Source organism: Triticum urartu, unplaced genomic scaffold, assembly GCF_003073215.2.
Source record: "Triticum urartu cultivar G1812 unplaced genomic scaffold, Tu2.1 TuUngrouped_contig_5319, whole genome shotgun sequence".
Classification (NCBI taxonomy): domain Eukaryota; kingdom Viridiplantae; phylum Streptophyta; class Magnoliopsida; order Poales; family Poaceae; genus Triticum; species Triticum urartu.
The window spans coordinates 1-16,691 of record NW_024115986.1 but is presented as its reverse complement, the minus strand read 5'-3'; the positions used below and the strand labels follow the sequence as shown (position 1 = coordinate 16,691).

The window sequence follows — 16,691 nt, the reverse complement described above, 5'->3', positions numbered from 1 at the left end:
TGGCTCCCACATGTTCCACGATGATCTCATCGGATGAACCACGATGTCGAGGATTCAAGCAATCCTGTATACAATTCCCTTTGTCAATCGGTACATTACTTGCCCGAGATTCGATCGTCGGTATCCCAATACCTCGTTCAATCTCATTACCGGCAAGTCACTTTACTCGTTCCGTAATGCATGATCCCGTGACCAACTACTTAGTCACATTGAGCTCATTATGATGATCCATTACCGAGTGGGCCCAGAGATACCTCTCCGTCATACGGAATGACAAATACCAGTCTTGATTCGTGCCAACCCAATAGACACTTTCGGAGATACCTGTAGTGCACCTTTATAGCCACCCAGTTACGTTGTGACGTTTGGTACACCCAAAGCATTCTTGCAGTATCCGGGAGTTACACAATCTCATGGTATAAGGAAATGATACTTGGCATTAGAAAAGCTTTAGCAAACAAACTACACGATCTTGTGCTATGCTTAGGATTGGGTCTTGTCCATCACATCATTGTTCTAATGATGTGATCCCGTTATCAATGACATCCAATGTCCATAGTCAGGAAACCATGACCATCTGTTGATCAACGAGCTAGTCAACTAGAGGCTCACTAGGGACATGTTGTGGTCTATGTATTCACACATGTATTACGGTTTCCGGTCAATAAAATTATAGCATGAACAATAGACAATTATCATGAACAAGGAAATATAATAACAACTATTTTATTATTGCCTCTAGGGCATATTTCCAACAAACTACACATGTCAGGAAAGATAGAAATTGAGTTAACAAAAATGGCTTGATAACAAAAATGCCCTTGGTTAACTACACTGACACAAATTCAATCAAATTAAGTTACAAATAAGAGGAAACGAGATACAAATCCAGGAGGAGGTTCATGTTCATTTGACAGACAATACACATTCTAGGAAAGATACAAAGTCATTTTTTACAATGACACAAATTGAATCAAATTCATTAAGTATGCCCTTCAACTTCCTTATCTTCTGCTTGGTGGCCTCTTTGTGTTTGAATAGGTCACCAATCATGTACTCAAGCTTCCTTTTCTCATGCTTCAAATCATCCCTCTCTTGAATCACTTGGTCCCTCTCCTGCACTGCTTGGTCCCCCTCTTTCTCTGCTTTACCCGTGAAGACCTGATGAATGTTGGTTACTGACTTGTCTGTCATCTTCTTCTTCTCAAGTTCGTCCTTTAGATCGGTCAGAGCAAGTTGTGTGTTGCCTAATTGGCTCATTGCCTGCTCCTTCTCAGCCACCATCTTAGCAAAATCGAGCTTGAAATGCCTCAACTCATTCTCCATCTTCTTCTTCTCTTCAAGAACCTTCAAGTTTTCTTCTACACTCACAACATTTTCTCCGAGCCTCTGTTTTTTCTCCTCTTCATACATGGTCCATATACCATCTAGGCTCATCTTCAGAGCATCAGGCCACTCAGGGTCAACCCACTCAACATATCTGCATTTAGGTACTTCCTAACAATTTAGACCAAACGAAAAATTCAGTTAACTGCCAGTATTCAGTTCTGTGCATGATGATGAAACTTAAAACATACTTCAAATGACTTCATGTTTAACAATGCCAAATGCAAAAAATTTACTGACCTTCTATGCACAAGCTAGAAACCTTCTGCCACTATCAACAGATTCAAATGCCACATGCTTCTCACACAAAGATCCATGCCCACATCTAAAGCTAGGCAGATCTGTAGCCAAGCCACTCCATTCCTCATAGGAAATTATGGCAGGTGGCTAAACAAAAGAGATACATTTGGAATCAATTGACAGAGAAACCCTAGCTGAGAAACCCTAGACTGGGTGGGGAGCACACTAACCTTGCTGGTCACATAGTCATCTTGAGAAGAACTGGGAAGATCATCCCATGACACCATGGTTACTGCTGGATGAAGATGAGAAGGGGATCTGGTGGTGCTATTGGACAGAGGAGAGAAGGGATCTGGTGGTGCACAAAATTGAAGATGAAAGATGAGGAAGAAGAAGGGGATCTGGTGGTGGTGGTGGTTGTGATGGTGGATCAAAGCTACATGTAGAGTGCAAGTTGCTGGGTGGGTGTTTGCAGCAGGTGCAAGTACATGCTTGCTTTGGAGTTCAGTTGTGTTGAGAAAGGGGACCCGCGCTGACATGAGTTACAGTTATGACAACAATTAGTTAACATAAGTTAGTTCAATTATGACAGGTTAAGTGCATTTCTATCAGCAATTAGTTATGACAACAGTTCTATCAGTAATTTCAAAGCAATGAGGATAAGTACAATTCTGACAGAATTAGGAGAAAATACACTTCTGTCAGAATTAGTTTAACTACACTTCTGACATCAAATACAGTTCAAACATTAGGACAAAGTCTTCAGATTACTGATATATTATCCATTACAACAAGCATTACAACCAAGACTTCATACTGAGCAAACAACCGTGCCACTACAATGGCTTTTAGTATGCTCAATTTATAACTAGAGATCTCTTAGAACACCTACACCTACTCATTTAACAACACTTCACTTCTTCATAATTAAGGTGCAACACATCACACAAAGCACTATAACAACAGCCATCAGCAACTTTAACAGCAGCAAAATCTCTCTGCCTAATCCTAACAGCATAGCAACTTGCTGCTTGGTAGCATACTTATTCTCACTAGAGCTGGCATAATTAGTTTTGCCTACAGTGCCTCTTCTAGCCATGCCTCTTCCAGCCATGCCCCTTCCAACTGTGCTTCTGCCTGTCATTGATTCAGTCCTCTGCCTCTCAAGCTCTTCCCTCCTGTCCTCAGCTGCACCAGTTGCATCTACAGTAGCATCACCAACCAGATGCACCACATATTCAAGCTCCCAGCACCAGAAATCACAAGTGACCTGAGAATTTTTTTACAGAGTGACAGTAAAGTTCAGAGTGCATGAATCAATGGCAGACTAGTTAACCAACAAGTTCTGTGAGTAATTTTGCAACCAAGGACAGTCTAAACTACTGTATTAATCAGAGTAATGACTAGTTAACCAACTAATGTGCCTAATTTAATCAGTGCTCTGCTTCAATACTACTGTTGCTAAGAATTGACACGACATGAATCAACAAGTAGCTAGGAACTGGCACTTACAGCGTGGTTGATGCACTTGTAGAAGATCCATCCATCATGCTCATCGGTGCTAGACCGGTAGAACCTCACCTGCTCGCCGCAATCCGGGCACCCGATCAATGATACAACAACGGAGCGGCAACGTAATGCATTGCAGACGAAGCTGGAAGACGACATGACGATGGGGACGGAGGCGGTGGAGGAGGGCGTCGGCAATGGCTGCGGTGGCGGGGACGGGAGTTGAGCTAGGGTTGGGAGGAGAAGAAGAGGATACGCGAGCGGCTGACCAGGTGCACGGTCGGTCCGACCAAGTGCGACCAGGTCATGGCGTTTTTGCAACCCCCCCCCCCCCGGATCGACTAGTATTCACCCTAGGATCGACCAGGTGGCGGTCAAAGCGAGCTGGAGGCCACTGACTCGGCCAAGTCAACAAAAACGTACGCGAAATCGTACAAATGGATCAAAGTGAACCCCTTGCGCAAGTACTTGGACCATAGTTAGAGTATTTTGAAGTAGTGGTACAAAACTGTCACCCGGCTCAAGTTTAGTGACATACATTGAATTTTTCTCTTACATGATTTCTTTTTTTTGTCCTTTTAGCTTGCAAAAGGGTTAGATAGAGTTTACAGGTAGTTCACGAAGTTCAGTTCTGTGATTAGAGGTGGATAAACTTGGAGGAATCCCTGCATTCAGTTAGTTAGACCCGGTTAGCAGCTAATAATCATCACAAGGCGGCGGCATTTTAGATATGTTCTTCCCCGGCAGTTCATGTAAATAGGAGGCCGCAATAACTGATGCAACATGTGAAGCTGGATACCAGAAGTTGAGAGCTCGTATCTTAGTATATTATGTGCATGGATTTGATTGTTACTCACTCCGTCCCATAATATAAGAGCGTTTTTGACACTACAGTAGCTCGTTAAATACACAACAGGAGAATCTCGTTAAGGAACAAATGAAGATCATCATTGGCTTGCACCATGGCTGAATTTTTTTTTCAGTGTACCAATCAGGACTTGTGAAAGAGAGGGTGGGGTAGACCGAATTTGACATGGGAGGAGTCCGTTAAGAAAGACCTGAAGGATTGGAGTATCACCAAAGAGCTAGCTATGGACAGAGGTGCGTGGAAGCTTGCTATCCATGTGCCAGAGCCATGAGTTGGTTGCGAGATCTTATGGGTTTCACCTCTAGCCTACCCCAACTTGTTTGGGACTAAAGGCTTTGTTGTTGTTGTTGTACCAATCAGGACTTGTCCACAAGATATGCTAAAGTCCCAGACAGCCAGAAGGGGGAAACCTTTTCATCACTTGTTCCCCTTCTCTTTTCAGTTTTAGATCTTATTGCCATCTTTCATATAGATGTTTTTTAGCTCATAAAAAATTCCGGAAAATGTCTGCCTTGGAGTACATCATGTAAATATTATGTTTATAGCAGCACAGATCGCTGTAGGGTCAACGTATTTAAAAGAGCCATAGAGTTCAAAATATGCAGTGTATTCTGCACAGACAGCATACACCAATCTGTTTCGAAGCAGCATATATAACAAGTTAACCGGTAAAGACGACACAAGAGAATCAAACAAGACACCATAAAGTGGTTTTGCTAGATGAACATCAGCCATTTATAGTAGTGTTTCCAGAGTACACATAATAAAGGAAGAGAAAAACAAAACATGGACTTGAAGCATCCATTGATTCATCACACACAGAGACTTCCGATTATTCGACTTCCACCTGATACAACTGAATGGAGAGAAAAGGATAAAAGGGGGGTGGACTCCTGCCGGAGTTCACCATTGCCGTTTTGTGACTTGCCGATTCTTGCGTACCTCAGGCGACCACCTGGGAGGTCAGGAGAGGCACCGCAAAGCTGAAGCGCTCAGCTTTGCGGTTCATCCCGACCCTGCTTCCGCTCTCAAGAGCCATGTAGATGCTCGAGCCATGCGCCTTCCATAGTCGGTAGGGGCTGTGGACAAGAGGAGAGGGAAGGGTTGCCTTATATGCTCGTGAGGATGCTGATGTCTGCAGGTGCTTTGCCAGGTAAATCATAGTGCAAGGACCTAGAATCTGCAAGGTGGCATTTTAAATTGGCCAGCGTACAATGCATTATTGGAGAAAGGACAATGAGAGTAAACTAAACTTTACTGTGTCGAGTGCTCAATTGCTGGGATTCACAATGATGTCGTTGTTGCCTCGCTACATGTCAATTTCATCTACATTCTCTCTCTAGAGAAACTCCCATTCCACTCCCAGGCCCACTGTTATCAAAAGCAGTTATTTACTCACGAGAACAATGTTAAAACCTACATTGTAAAAAGGAGGGCATTTACAAAAGGCACTGCAGAAGCTATGATCAACATCCAATTCCAGGGCATCTATACTCGTAAACTTCATATCTCTTTTCACTAGATGCAGATTCTACCTCATTATCTCTTTGATTTGTCATTCGATTTTCACTAGCTGTCCCATAATTCCATTGACATTAGACCTTTCAGTTTTATCCAATAGCGCGTATAATAGGTCCTTCCTCGCCGAGCAGTGCTTTCAGCAAGAGATATTTACCAACAAATATAAAACTCAGGAACTGATCATGTGGGCTGAATCTACCATAAAATATAAAGGTAGCCTAAGCCTTTACAAAAAGCTGAAGAAGCACACTCCACCTCTAAAGCTATGCCTTTAAGAATATGGAGCTAGAGCAATGTGGCCTTCCTATTCAGCCACTACTTCATGCTTATCCGAAGTGTTGCATTTCCCAACCCTGGAGTGTAGATTAGAAAGTCCTCTATCTAATTAAATCATCTCCCATCTCGATGCTATTAAAGTTGACATGATCACCAGATCTCAGTTCCAACTTCCAAGTAAGATTACTAGATTAGCACTCTCGAGTCCTAGCTGGACCATCCCTGGATATACATTAAAATCTTCCAAAAAATCAACTAGTACGTATAATCAGTGGACAGGTGCTCCCAGTACGACAGCAAGGAAATCACTACCACCAATCGTGGGGCTCCACTGCTCCACCAAAGTGGGATTTAATCGTTGGCCGCAATCAAGTGGAGCAATCCAACGAACTTTCTGAATGTTAGCTCTTTTAATAGATGGCTGAGGGATGCACATAGTGAGTGCCCTCACAGAAATGCACCAATCAGTGACGTCAGAGACAAGAACCAAGGTTTGTGGTTCCCACCATAGTGATTGATTGGTTACCACTGGCGATGGCCATGGAACATGCTGTGCCTGGTTGATTCTATCAAATCCAGGCAGGCAGGCAGGCAGGCAGGCAGACAGGGAATAGATACTAGATTTATGTTTTAAACCAAGTTAGTTACTTCTTACCAATGGTTATGTGAGTAATTCATATAGCTGCTGTAGAGCTGACTAATTGGGGAATGGCTATTATGCCACCAAATATACAGCATCTTCTCGTGGATGTGGAAATCCAAATGCTCAGCCGAACTCAAAGCTTTTGCCTGTTTGCTCTTTAATGACACAGACTAAATACTCAAGACATGCTTGAAAGACGACCCCATCAACATGGCCATTCCCTTCTCCTGGTAGCAAAAACCCATTAGAGGTTTGATTCTCAAAAGAAAATAGACCAGAAACTCGAAACTGTTCCTATTCGCCAGGTAGCTTTATCAAATTGAGTTTAATAACTTTCATACGAATGGCGGTTCCAGCTACGTTTGCGTACCTCGAGGACCCTTGAAACTCGTGATCATATTTTCTGGAACTGCTCCTTCAGCAGGGGCTGCTGGGCCTCAATTAATCTTTACCTTGCTCCTTCCTCTCAGCAAACCTCTCTCCAGAGAAGCCTTTCTTGTAGCAGCTTGGAACATTTGGAAACAAAGAAATGCTAGAATTTTTTCATAATATTCCTCCTAGTTTAGCCTCCTGGCCTTTTCTCATTAAAAGAGACCCTTTCCTTCTCTCTTACAGAATGAAGGATGAGCAGGCTTACCAGATTAGCAGTTCTTCTCCCCCTCCCCCTGTACAGCCCTCTCTTGTAAATATTACTACTCCCTCCGATCCATATTACTTGTCTCTGGTTTAGTACAAAGTTGGGTACTTGTTTTACTAAATTTGTACTGTCGAGCCTCCCCTATAATTTTCCGTTCAAAAAATATATATCATGTTCAGGGTTGGAAATTAGGTTTGTCGTGCTTAAGGAGAGTAAAACAGATGTATAACGTCCCGTGTTTACTTAGAAAGATAAACTCTGGAACATAGATACAATATTCTTACCAGACTAATCCATAAATTAGGTTTAGCCATGTAGGGGTGACCCCCTTCACGTCAAAGAATCCCCTGAGTAGCCATTCATGATGAAACCAAAGGAGGTCATGACATCAGCAGATAAGGTCTGGAAAGTCAACTATATTGTCAATTCAATACAACAGAGCTGAAAGATGAGTAGGATCAAATTAGAGATTTTATGTCAGACAGTAAATCAGATTCTCTACAATGAAAATTCAAGCAATAAATTGTCACATACTAGCCTCTTAGGTCTTGGGTCTAGATGCTTCGTGCAAATCAGTGGGATGAATCCAATACAACACTATAAGGCTCAGCTAAAGGGTAGATTAACATACCCACTGCATGTCAGCCATCAGGTGAAGGCCTAAGAGCACAACTAAACCGGCTAGTGTAAGCCATTCTAGCATAATAAAATTCAAGTCCCCTTGGTAGCTAACCTAAACAAACAGTTGCTATTGAATCCTTTTTAAGGAAAAAGGTCAGAAAACATCAAAGGTTACTTAGCTACATAAGACTGAACACATCACTATCTTTATTGTTCATATTCAGAATACAGCTATTCTTGGTGACCTGATGTAGAAACAGATAATTCTGATTAGTGCACAGTTAGTACTTAGTGGTGTCAGATAGAAGGATGCAGGAAGGGAAACCTTAGAGCTTTTTTCGCTTATCATCCCAAGCAAACCATATGATTCTCATTATTCTATTTCTCTGACATGCCAACCAGCATTCCCGCTTATTCAAAGTGTCACAGATCTCATCTTGTCCATTATTACCAAGGTATCTCATTCTACTGTAGATGATTTGCCTCTAATGAATTCAGAACAAGTCACAAACAAATTGAAGCATCCTTTGAGGTTATCTTCAAATATTACCCATAGTTATTTATACCACAGTCAAGTACATGTCAAAATTGATTCATGTCTTCATTATTTTCACCGATAGGAGCAGAACAGTTCTGTAAACTGGACCAGTTGATCTGATCTGCGTCCTGCCTTCTGAGCCATGTGTGATTAGCACAAAGGCAGGACTCAGAACTTTCTGGGAAAATGCAAACGATAAAGAATAAAGTAGCTCTACTGAAGTGTGGTATGAGTATTGCTTCATGAGTCACTAGTAACTTAGTAAGATCCACTAGACCGCAATATATTTTTAACTTATCAAAAAAGCAACTAACAAAACTTATCAGAAAAGTAACTAAGAACTTTTTTGCCCTTGTTTTGGCCCGCTGAGGCTGTGGCAACTACCCAACACCTCAAATTTCATCCAAGAAAAACAATGATCCAACACTTTTAAGAATCGTGATTAGCATGTTGACCATACTGCGCAGTAGGTTAATATAAGCAACAGTGCATGCACTGGAAAAGTAAAATCGGTAACCATTCCAGCCGTTATCAGAATGTGATGAAAAAGAAAAATAAGAAAGCACTGCGTACAGCATACTGTAAGTTTTCAGACAGAATTATTAGTTTATGACCAGCGAAAAGCTCAGTCAGAGGCTCTTCCAGGTAGATGTCTAGATTGGTGCTGAATCATCACTTCTATGCACCAGTCACCAGATGAACTTCAAAACAGTTTGTGCTCAAATAACATGAACAGATAGCTTCAAAGTTTTGTGGAAGCTTACAACAAATACTGATTACTGTGAATGCCTAGCTATAAATTAGACATCATACTACTATAAGCTCATCATTTGAAATAAAATTAACATAAATTCACAGAGCTACCTGAATGAAATCAATTTGGTTCATTCAGGGAATAGGTTGGTCCATGCCATATTGATACTTCAACTGGGCATAATGATGTTTTACGCCTTAGAGGTTGGGTGGTTGACTAGGTTCTCTGGTTGCCACACACGGAGAAGGCGGTCATAAAATGAACAAGTAGCGATAACTGAAGAATTCGTGTTATATTCCGCTGCTTCACTTGTCTGCCAATCTGCACCATATGCTAAGGACTCATGCTTGCAATATGTTTCCATTATGGTAGCACTCCAGCCCCTGCTTTAACAATGGCAAAACCGTTGTGCATGCATGCAGCCAATACGACATCTGCAATATTAGGATGATATTTCAACCTCCATACACCACCTCCTAAATTCAGGGACTTCTCGTTCACAGGTTTCATCATTGATCTCATGCAGTGGCGGAGCTAGCTCCCGGCGACCTGGGGCAGCTGCCCGGGCTGCTCCGGCCATTTTTCACTAAACAATGCAAAGAAACCATGATTTGCAGTACTAATTACTTGGGCAAATGCCGGGCAACATCGCCGTGTAAAGACTTTGCCCCGGCTCCTTCAGCTGGCTGGCTCCGCCACTGATCTCATGTCCCAAACTCTGAGAAATTCGTCATAGCTTCCAGTGAGTAGCATATTCCCCTCCAATGGGTTCTAAGCAATGCAACACACACCCATAGTATGAGTCTTCTTATTCCGAAACACAGCATTCGATGGGCTTTCCCGCAAATCCCAGCAACCGAAAGAGCAGTCGTCCGATCCACTGTACAACAAGTGTGGTCTTGCACGATCGAAATAACATGTCCAAACTTCATACTGATGAGCAGTCCATTGTTCTGATACCTCCAGGCGGTCCTCTCTCATGGGAACCACAGACAGTGAACCATCTGATAATGCAACGGCCAGGGAATCGGCATTTTGGTTCCAGTCCACATACAAGCACATTGATGAAGAAATGTTTCCAGCAACCACATCTGTTAGAACAACACCTGTGTAATTTGGTCATACAAAGCACTTGTATCAGCCCTCAGGATGTACATGTACTTTTAGACATGATCAAGATATTACATATATGAAGTGTTTATTATACTTTACAGCTACATCAGTGTCCGGCATCAGTATGGAATTCACTAGGCTAACTCTTTAATCGAACAACGATATTATGAAAAATATGAGCAATGCATTTCGAGAAGACTAGCAGACGAACCCAACTTTACTTTGATCATCAATCAGCAGCAATTTACCCTAGTTGTCAACAAGGTAATGGCAATCTTCCCAGAATATCGCAGCCTACAAACAGCTTGTTCTGAATCCAGAGTAAACTATGCCTTCCGTATGGACATTGGCAACCAAAAATGGTCATGCTAGTTCTAATGAAACGTAGCCTGCCAGCAGATGCTACCAGTTACACTTAACAGTTAACACATGGCCCTGTTTTAACATAACAACAGTTTTGTACCAAAATTTACTTGTGAGATAGTAACAGCAGTAGCAAGCAGCACCTTCGTCCGAGCCGTCTTCATGCTGGAGGCGCCGGAGCACGAGGCGTCCGTGGGCGTCGGCCTGCGCGAGCAGCGGCGCCGTGGGGCTCCACTTCATGTCGAAGACGCCGGCGGTCTCCACCGTGTTGAGCAGCCGGAGCCGTCGGGACTTGTCCTCCGCGCCGGCGTCCACGGAGAAGAGCGATACGGTGCCCGCGCGGTCCTGCTGCTGCTGCTCCTCTCCCGCCTGCTCCTGCAGCGTGTACGTGGCTGCCGCCAGGATGTGGCGGAAGGGGCGGTGCGGGCAGAACTCCCCCGCGTCGGCGTTGCCGCCGAGGTGGCAGGACCCCACGTCCATTCCCAGACCCTCGCTTTCCCCCGGGATGCAGGCGGCGGGGCGGCGGCGAGGGTGGAGGGCTCCCAAATCGTTGAGCTTCAGAGGCAGGGGCAAAAGAGTCAATGGTTACCAGTCAAACCTAGTCATACTAACCTATCCTAACGGCTCCGCCGCCGTGCGCTGCTCGTCCGCGGCCGACGAGCGGCAGGCCCTCTTCAACCGCATCGCCCCCGTCTACGACCATGTCCGTGCCTCCCACTCCCCTCCCCCTTTCCGCTGCATTGGCAAATACGTACTGTACTGACGACAGCGCTGCGGTGCCGCGTTCCTTGTAGCTCAACGACGTGCTCAGCCTGGGGCAGCACTGGACGTGGAAGCGCATCTGCGTCTCTTGGTCAATGTACATCCCCAGTGCTAGTCGCAGTAATGTGAATTCAGAAGACAACTGGTTGATGGGAAAATTTTGTTTTCTGAACATCAGGGCGAAGAGAGGGGATCGGGTTCTTGATCTCTGCTGCGGGAGCGGGGATTTGGCGTTCCTTCTGTCTCAGAAGGTCGGCCTAGACGGAGAGGTTGGTACTCTACTGAAATGTCGGATTGGCTTCAGGGTTCAGAACTTCAGAATATCCAAGCGATTTTTGGCTCTCAAATGTCACAGGTGATGGGTGTGGATTTCTCATGGCAGCAACTGCAAACTGCTGCTAGCCGTCAGGACCAACGCTGGAAGGCTTGCTACAAGAACATCAAGTGAGCACCCCCAATGTGAGAGCTTGGGAATTCTGAAGTTCCTGTCATGCGCAGTTTTTTGGAGCTTTTCTGAGGATATGCAGAACGTGTTTTTTTTTCGGGTCTAGATGTGCAATACTTAGGGCACATCTAGATGTGCTTTAGCAAAACTGTTTTCTTTTGATCAGCTTAACAACCTAGCTAAGACATGCTTTTTCGCAGATGGATCGAGGGCGATGCACTTGATTTACCTTTCACGGACCGTTACTTTGATGCTGTTACGGTTGGTTATGGATTGCGCAATGTGGTGGACAAACCCAAAGCAATGCGAGAGATCCTTAGAGTCCTAAAACCAGGTTGGGTGCACGGTTCAAGTTTCGTTCCAGTTCAGCGTGAATTCTCATGATTTGGTTTTCCTGGGCTGCAGGATCACGAGCATCTGTTCTAGATTTCAACAAGAGTTCGTCATTTTTCACGGCATCGTTACAGGTAAAATTTCAGCCCATCTTGGACGCATGATACAGATGAATTGGTTTGTTCAACTTCCCTAACAAAGACCAATCATCTACTCTTGTACCATGACATTCTAGCAAAGTCACATGTAGTCACATGTTTGGAACTGATCCTACAATCCTGACTAACTAAAGTGATATTTTTCTTTGACAGAGTTGGGCGATCAATAATGTCGTGGTTCCTCTGGCTAGTAGCTATGGACTTACTGAAGAGTACAAGTACTTGAAAAGTTCGATTGCACAGTATCTTACAGGTTTGAACTTGATGTTTCGTTCCTGTGAAAACTTCCATGACACAGAAAATATATCACGTCATCAAGTAAAACATATATAAGAACTAAACTAGAGTTACCCGCAAAAAAAAAACTAGAGTGTACCTAGTAAAAGGAATAAAACAAGGAAGGTGCATCTCAAAACTTACATAGCCCACTCTGATAGCACAAGTACACCATCTATTTCCTTCACGCGCAAAGCTGTGGCATTATATAAATGTACATATCATTCTGCTTTTTTTAAGAAAATAGTGAATTATTTTGTTCCAAACGATGGAGTGGTATGTGCCATTTCACCGACGACCATGTACTGATTCACGATTTTATCACCTTCCTTTATTTACATCAAGCTTTTCTTTGTTCATCTGTTCTCCAGGAGAGGAGTTGGAGAAGTTAGCCAAAGAAGCGGGTTTTTCCTCCGCCAAGCACTATGAACTTGGTGGCGGGCTCATGGGGAACCTAGTAGCAACTCGCTGATTAGAATTGTAGCGACGAACGGGATCTGTATGAATTATCTGAATTTTAATTTAAATAATTAATTTTCCTCTGCATTACCGAATATGCAGTTTGGCTGATCCCATATGGAACCAATGCTTCAAACTTCCCAGCTGTGCATTTCTCCTGCTTGAACAAGAAAACTAACATACCTACGGCATGGAAACATTCAGGTCAGCATGAAATCACACCTACGGCATGGTAATCAAAACCACAGTTCTGAAATGCAGGCCGTTCAATCAAAGTCATGGTTCTGAAGTGCAGGCGCCACTGCGCATACCGGGTGTGCTGTTCTGCAACTTCTGAGCAATAAGACTATAAATCGGACATAAGAAACAAGCACCTCCTCGTCTTATTGGCGAAACTGGCAAGGCATGGGAATGATCAGTGAGAATTTCAGGCTCCGTACATTTTCCGGTGAAGCGCACTGCTCTATTCTGAATCCTGTATCCTCTGCCCTCCTCTGTTTATTCAGTCCCCATTTCGGCAGTTCAGATCTACACTGGAGTATTTATGTTCAGTGATTTTACCAATGACCATGGTGAAGCTTCTTCGGTTCAACTCGATGAACGACCCAGCAAAATATTCGCAGTAAAACATAAGTAACCCCCTACCAGGAGTCTAGCACCCAAAGGGTGATATGTATGAATTATCTGAATTTTAAGTTTGTTAATCCATTTTCCTCTGCATTCAAACTTCCCAGCTGTGCATTTCCCTGCTTGAACAAGAAAACAACACACCTACAGCATGTAAATCAAAACCACAGTTCTGAAGTACGTACAATCATGGTCACAGTTCTGAAGTGCAAGTGCAGGCGACACTGTGCATGCCGGGTGTGCTGTTCGGCAGCTTCTGAGTAATATGACCGGAAATCGGACATAAAAAACAAGCACCTCCTCGTCTGATTGGCAACTGGAACTGGGAAGGCGTGGAATGATCAGGTGAGAATTTCAGGCCCTGATTTTTTTTTCTGGTGAAGTGCGCACTGCTCTGAATTCTGAATCATGTATCATCTGCCCTCCCCTGTTTATTCGGTCCCCATGTCGACAGTTCAGATCTACACTGGAGTATTTATGTTCAGTGTTTTTTTACCAGTGATTATGGTGAATTTTTTTTGAGGGGTACTATGGTGAAACTTGTTCGGTTAAACTCGATGAATGAACCAGCAAAGTAAAACATGAATAACTCCCTACTATCACCCAGATTCACAAGCTACTGACAAAACAAAAGGTTCACAAGCTACAACGAATTCTTGGATCAATCATTCCAGCATAAACCACTGTCTTGCAAGTTCCTAGCCACTAGCTCTGCTAAACAATCTGGAGTAGCAAACAGAAAATAAACAATCTTAATTAACACCCAAATTACCCCTTTTTGGGACTCACCGTGGCTTTATGGGCGCAAGCCAAAAGACATTGCCCCGCTCATTTACAAAGCGTCAAAGAGAAAGAATTGGAAGGTTCGGGAGCCCTCTCACACAATGCATGGATCCTCAAGATCAAACCGCCCACCATCATCTCCGCTGAGCTCATCACGCAGTTCTTCACTCTTTGGGCACTTTTGCATGAGGTCCAACTTGATGATCTCACCGAGGATGACATTGTGTGGAAGCATACGGCTAGTGGAATCTACTCGGCGGCATCCGCATACAAGGCACAATTCTTAGGGATGGTTCTTACACCCTTGGACAAAATGGTTTGGAAGGCTTGGCCCCCCCAAAAGTCAAGTTCTTCGCTTGGTTGGCGCTACAAGACAGAATTTGGACTGCCGATCGTTTGGCAAAACGTGGGTGGCCCAGCTGTGGTCTCTGCCCTCTCTGCATGAGAGTGCAGGAATGTGGGCCTCACCTCTTCTACGAATGCCGCTACACACGAAGGCTTTGGTCTTTGATCATTGACAAATACCATATTCTCGGTCTTCACACCAACGGTTGGCCCCTGTTCGACTCAGTTGAGGCTTGGTGGGCAAGTACCTGCGACAACGCCACTCCAAACCGCCAAGCTAAGACGTCCCTCACCATGCTTGTTTCGTGGACTGTCTGGAATGAGCGAAACGCAAGGGTCTTCAAGCACAAGAGCGCTCCTCCAACTATTTTGCTTGCCTCCATAGAGACCGAGGCCAACTTTTGGGTCATCGACGGTGCCAAAAAATTAGGGTCCATTATTTCGCGAGAGTGATGTCATGCCGTATATTGAGTGACTTGTAACAAACTCTATTCTCTCTTATTTAATGGATAAGGCAAAGCTTTTGCCCCCGTTTCAAATTACCCTCAAGTCTCGACTAAACCAAGGAATGACCCATCAAAAACTTGACCACCAGCTCCAGGTACATACGGAGACACCAATAACAAATTAAGCACCATATATATGTAGCTATATATGTAGGTCGGCACACACACAGATGAACTAGTCCTACTGGCTGGCTAGCTACGTATGTAGAGGTAGACGTAGTGGCTAGCTAGTTCCTGGCATTGTCCATGGCGAGGATGGTGCTGAGGTTCATGCACTACCAGAAAAACTTGGGTTGCCGACGGCCCCCGTCGGTATAGATGGACCTATGCCGACGGCCAAGGACAGGTCGTCGGCATAGAAAAGCCGTCGGCATAAATCCATATATACCGACGGGGCCGTCGGCATAGACGAGGCCGTCGGGACCGCTCGAGATACGCCTATGGGGCCCTTCGGCATAGGAGTGGCCGTCGGCATAGCCCGGGCCCACCTACCAGGTCAGCGCTGACCGTTTGACGGCGTTGAGTCTACGCCGACGGGTGGTAACGGCGGCCGTCGGCATATCTATGCCAGAGATATGCCGAGGGCATAGCCGTCGGCATAGACCTGGCCCATGCCCCTCTGCCACGTCATCGATCCGTGTGCGCAGCTATGCCGACGCATATGTTTATTTAGTTTTATTTTTAATTTTTCTTTATACTACCTATGGCAAAGGTATGCCTACGGCATAGCCGTCGGCATAGGCCCCTCTGCCACGTCATCGATCCGTGTGCCATGCCACGTCATCGATCCGTGGGACTGCACCTCCGTGTGTGCACAGATATGCCGACGGCCTTGCCGTCGACATACTTTTATTTTACTTTATTTTTTATTTTTTATTTTTTACTTTATTTTCATATTTTTACTTTATTTTAGTTTTTGTTTTTGTATAAGATAATTATGCCTTATCTAAAAAAACATACCCTGATGGTATATCGATTGCCCCCCGTTACGAACGTCGCTATCGCCGTGTCACGGAGGGGGGGGGTCGACACGGAGGGAATTCTGGTTGGTGGGGGGATTCGAGGTGTAGCTATGTCAGCGAAACATCGCACGGGTCCCGATGCATATGTGAAAGTGTTCAGGCATGCGTAGACGCCCGTCTTGGGGCTCCGAGGTGTGCCCCCCTGCACGCAAGGCAGTGCCGTCGTCACTTGGAGGGGGCCAAATGTTGGGGAACGTAGCATAAATTCAAAATTTTCTTACGTGTCACCAAGATCTATCTATGGAGAGACTAGCAACGAGGGGAAGGAGAGTGCATCTACATACCCTTGTAGATCGCTATGCGGAAGCGTTCAAGAGAACGGGGTTGATGGAGTCGTACTCGTCGTGATCCAAATCACCGATGATCCTAGTGCCGAACGGACGGCACCTCCGTGTTTAACACACGTACGGAGCAGCGACGTCTCCTCCTTCTTGATCCAGCATGGGGGAAGGAGAGGTTGATGGAGATCCAACAACACGACGGCGTGGTGGTGGAAGTAGCGGGAT

General features: G+C 44.6%; 2 protein-coding genes and 1 long non-coding RNA gene across 3 annotated transcripts; 1 reads left to right on the top strand and 2 right to left on the bottom strand.

Annotated features, from left to right (window-relative positions):
* Positions 1-4,691: 4,691 nt before the first annotated feature.
* On the bottom strand, positions 4,692-9,184 carry LOC125529071. The gene is made up of 3 exons (XR_007292548.1): positions 6,814-9,184; positions 6,456-6,670; positions 4,692-5,374 (listed from the first exon to the last, which is right to left on the bottom strand). It is a non-coding gene; the product is annotated as an uncharacterized LOC125529071 (long non-coding RNA).
* Positions 9,185-9,194: 10 nt separating this feature from the next.
* On the bottom strand, positions 9,195-11,045 carry LOC125529070 (diphthine methyltransferase-like). Its single transcript, XM_048693477.1, has 2 exons — positions 10,613-11,045; positions 9,195-10,099 (listed from the first exon to the last, which is right to left on the bottom strand). Exons 1-2 carry the CDS (start codon positions 10,947-10,949, stop codon positions 9,765-9,767), a joined length of 672 nt encoding a protein of 223 aa, XP_048549434.1. The 5' UTR covers positions 10,950-11,045; the 3' UTR covers positions 9,195-9,764.
* Positions 10,975-13,016, top strand: LOC125529072 (2-phytyl-1,4-beta-naphthoquinone methyltransferase, chloroplastic-like). The gene is made up of 8 exons (XM_048693479.1): positions 10,975-11,172; positions 11,264-11,328; positions 11,410-11,500; positions 11,587-11,675; positions 11,877-12,010; positions 12,082-12,143; positions 12,321-12,420; positions 12,815-13,016. Exons 1-8 carry the CDS (start codon positions 10,975-10,977, stop codon positions 12,913-12,915), a joined length of 840 nt encoding a protein of 279 aa, XP_048549436.1. The 3' UTR covers positions 12,916-13,016.
* The last annotated feature ends 3,675 nt before the right edge of the window (positions 13,017-16,691 follow it).

Bases quoted from the DNA above. Each gene is read 5' to 3' on its own strand.
- LOC125529070 (XM_048693477.1), bottom strand. From the start codon at position 10,949: ATGGACGTGGGGTCCTGCCACCTCGGCGGCAACGCCGACGCGGGGGAG. The intron at 10,100-10,612 runs GTGCTGCTTGCT...CAAATTACACAG, and splicing joins TGAAGACGGCTCGGACGAAG to GTGTTGTTCTAACAGATGTG.
- LOC125529072 (XM_048693479.1), top strand. From the start codon at position 10,975: ATGCAGGCGGCGGGGCGGCGGCGAGGGTGGAGGGCTCCCAAATCGTTG. The intron at 11,173-11,263 runs GTCCGTGCCTCC...CGTTCCTTGTAG, and splicing joins TCGCCCCCGTCTACGACCAT to CTCAACGACGTGCTCAGCCT. The intron at 12,144-12,320 runs GTAAAATTTCAG...TTTCTTTGACAG, and splicing joins TTTTCACGGCATCGTTACAG to AGTTGGGCGATCAATAATGT.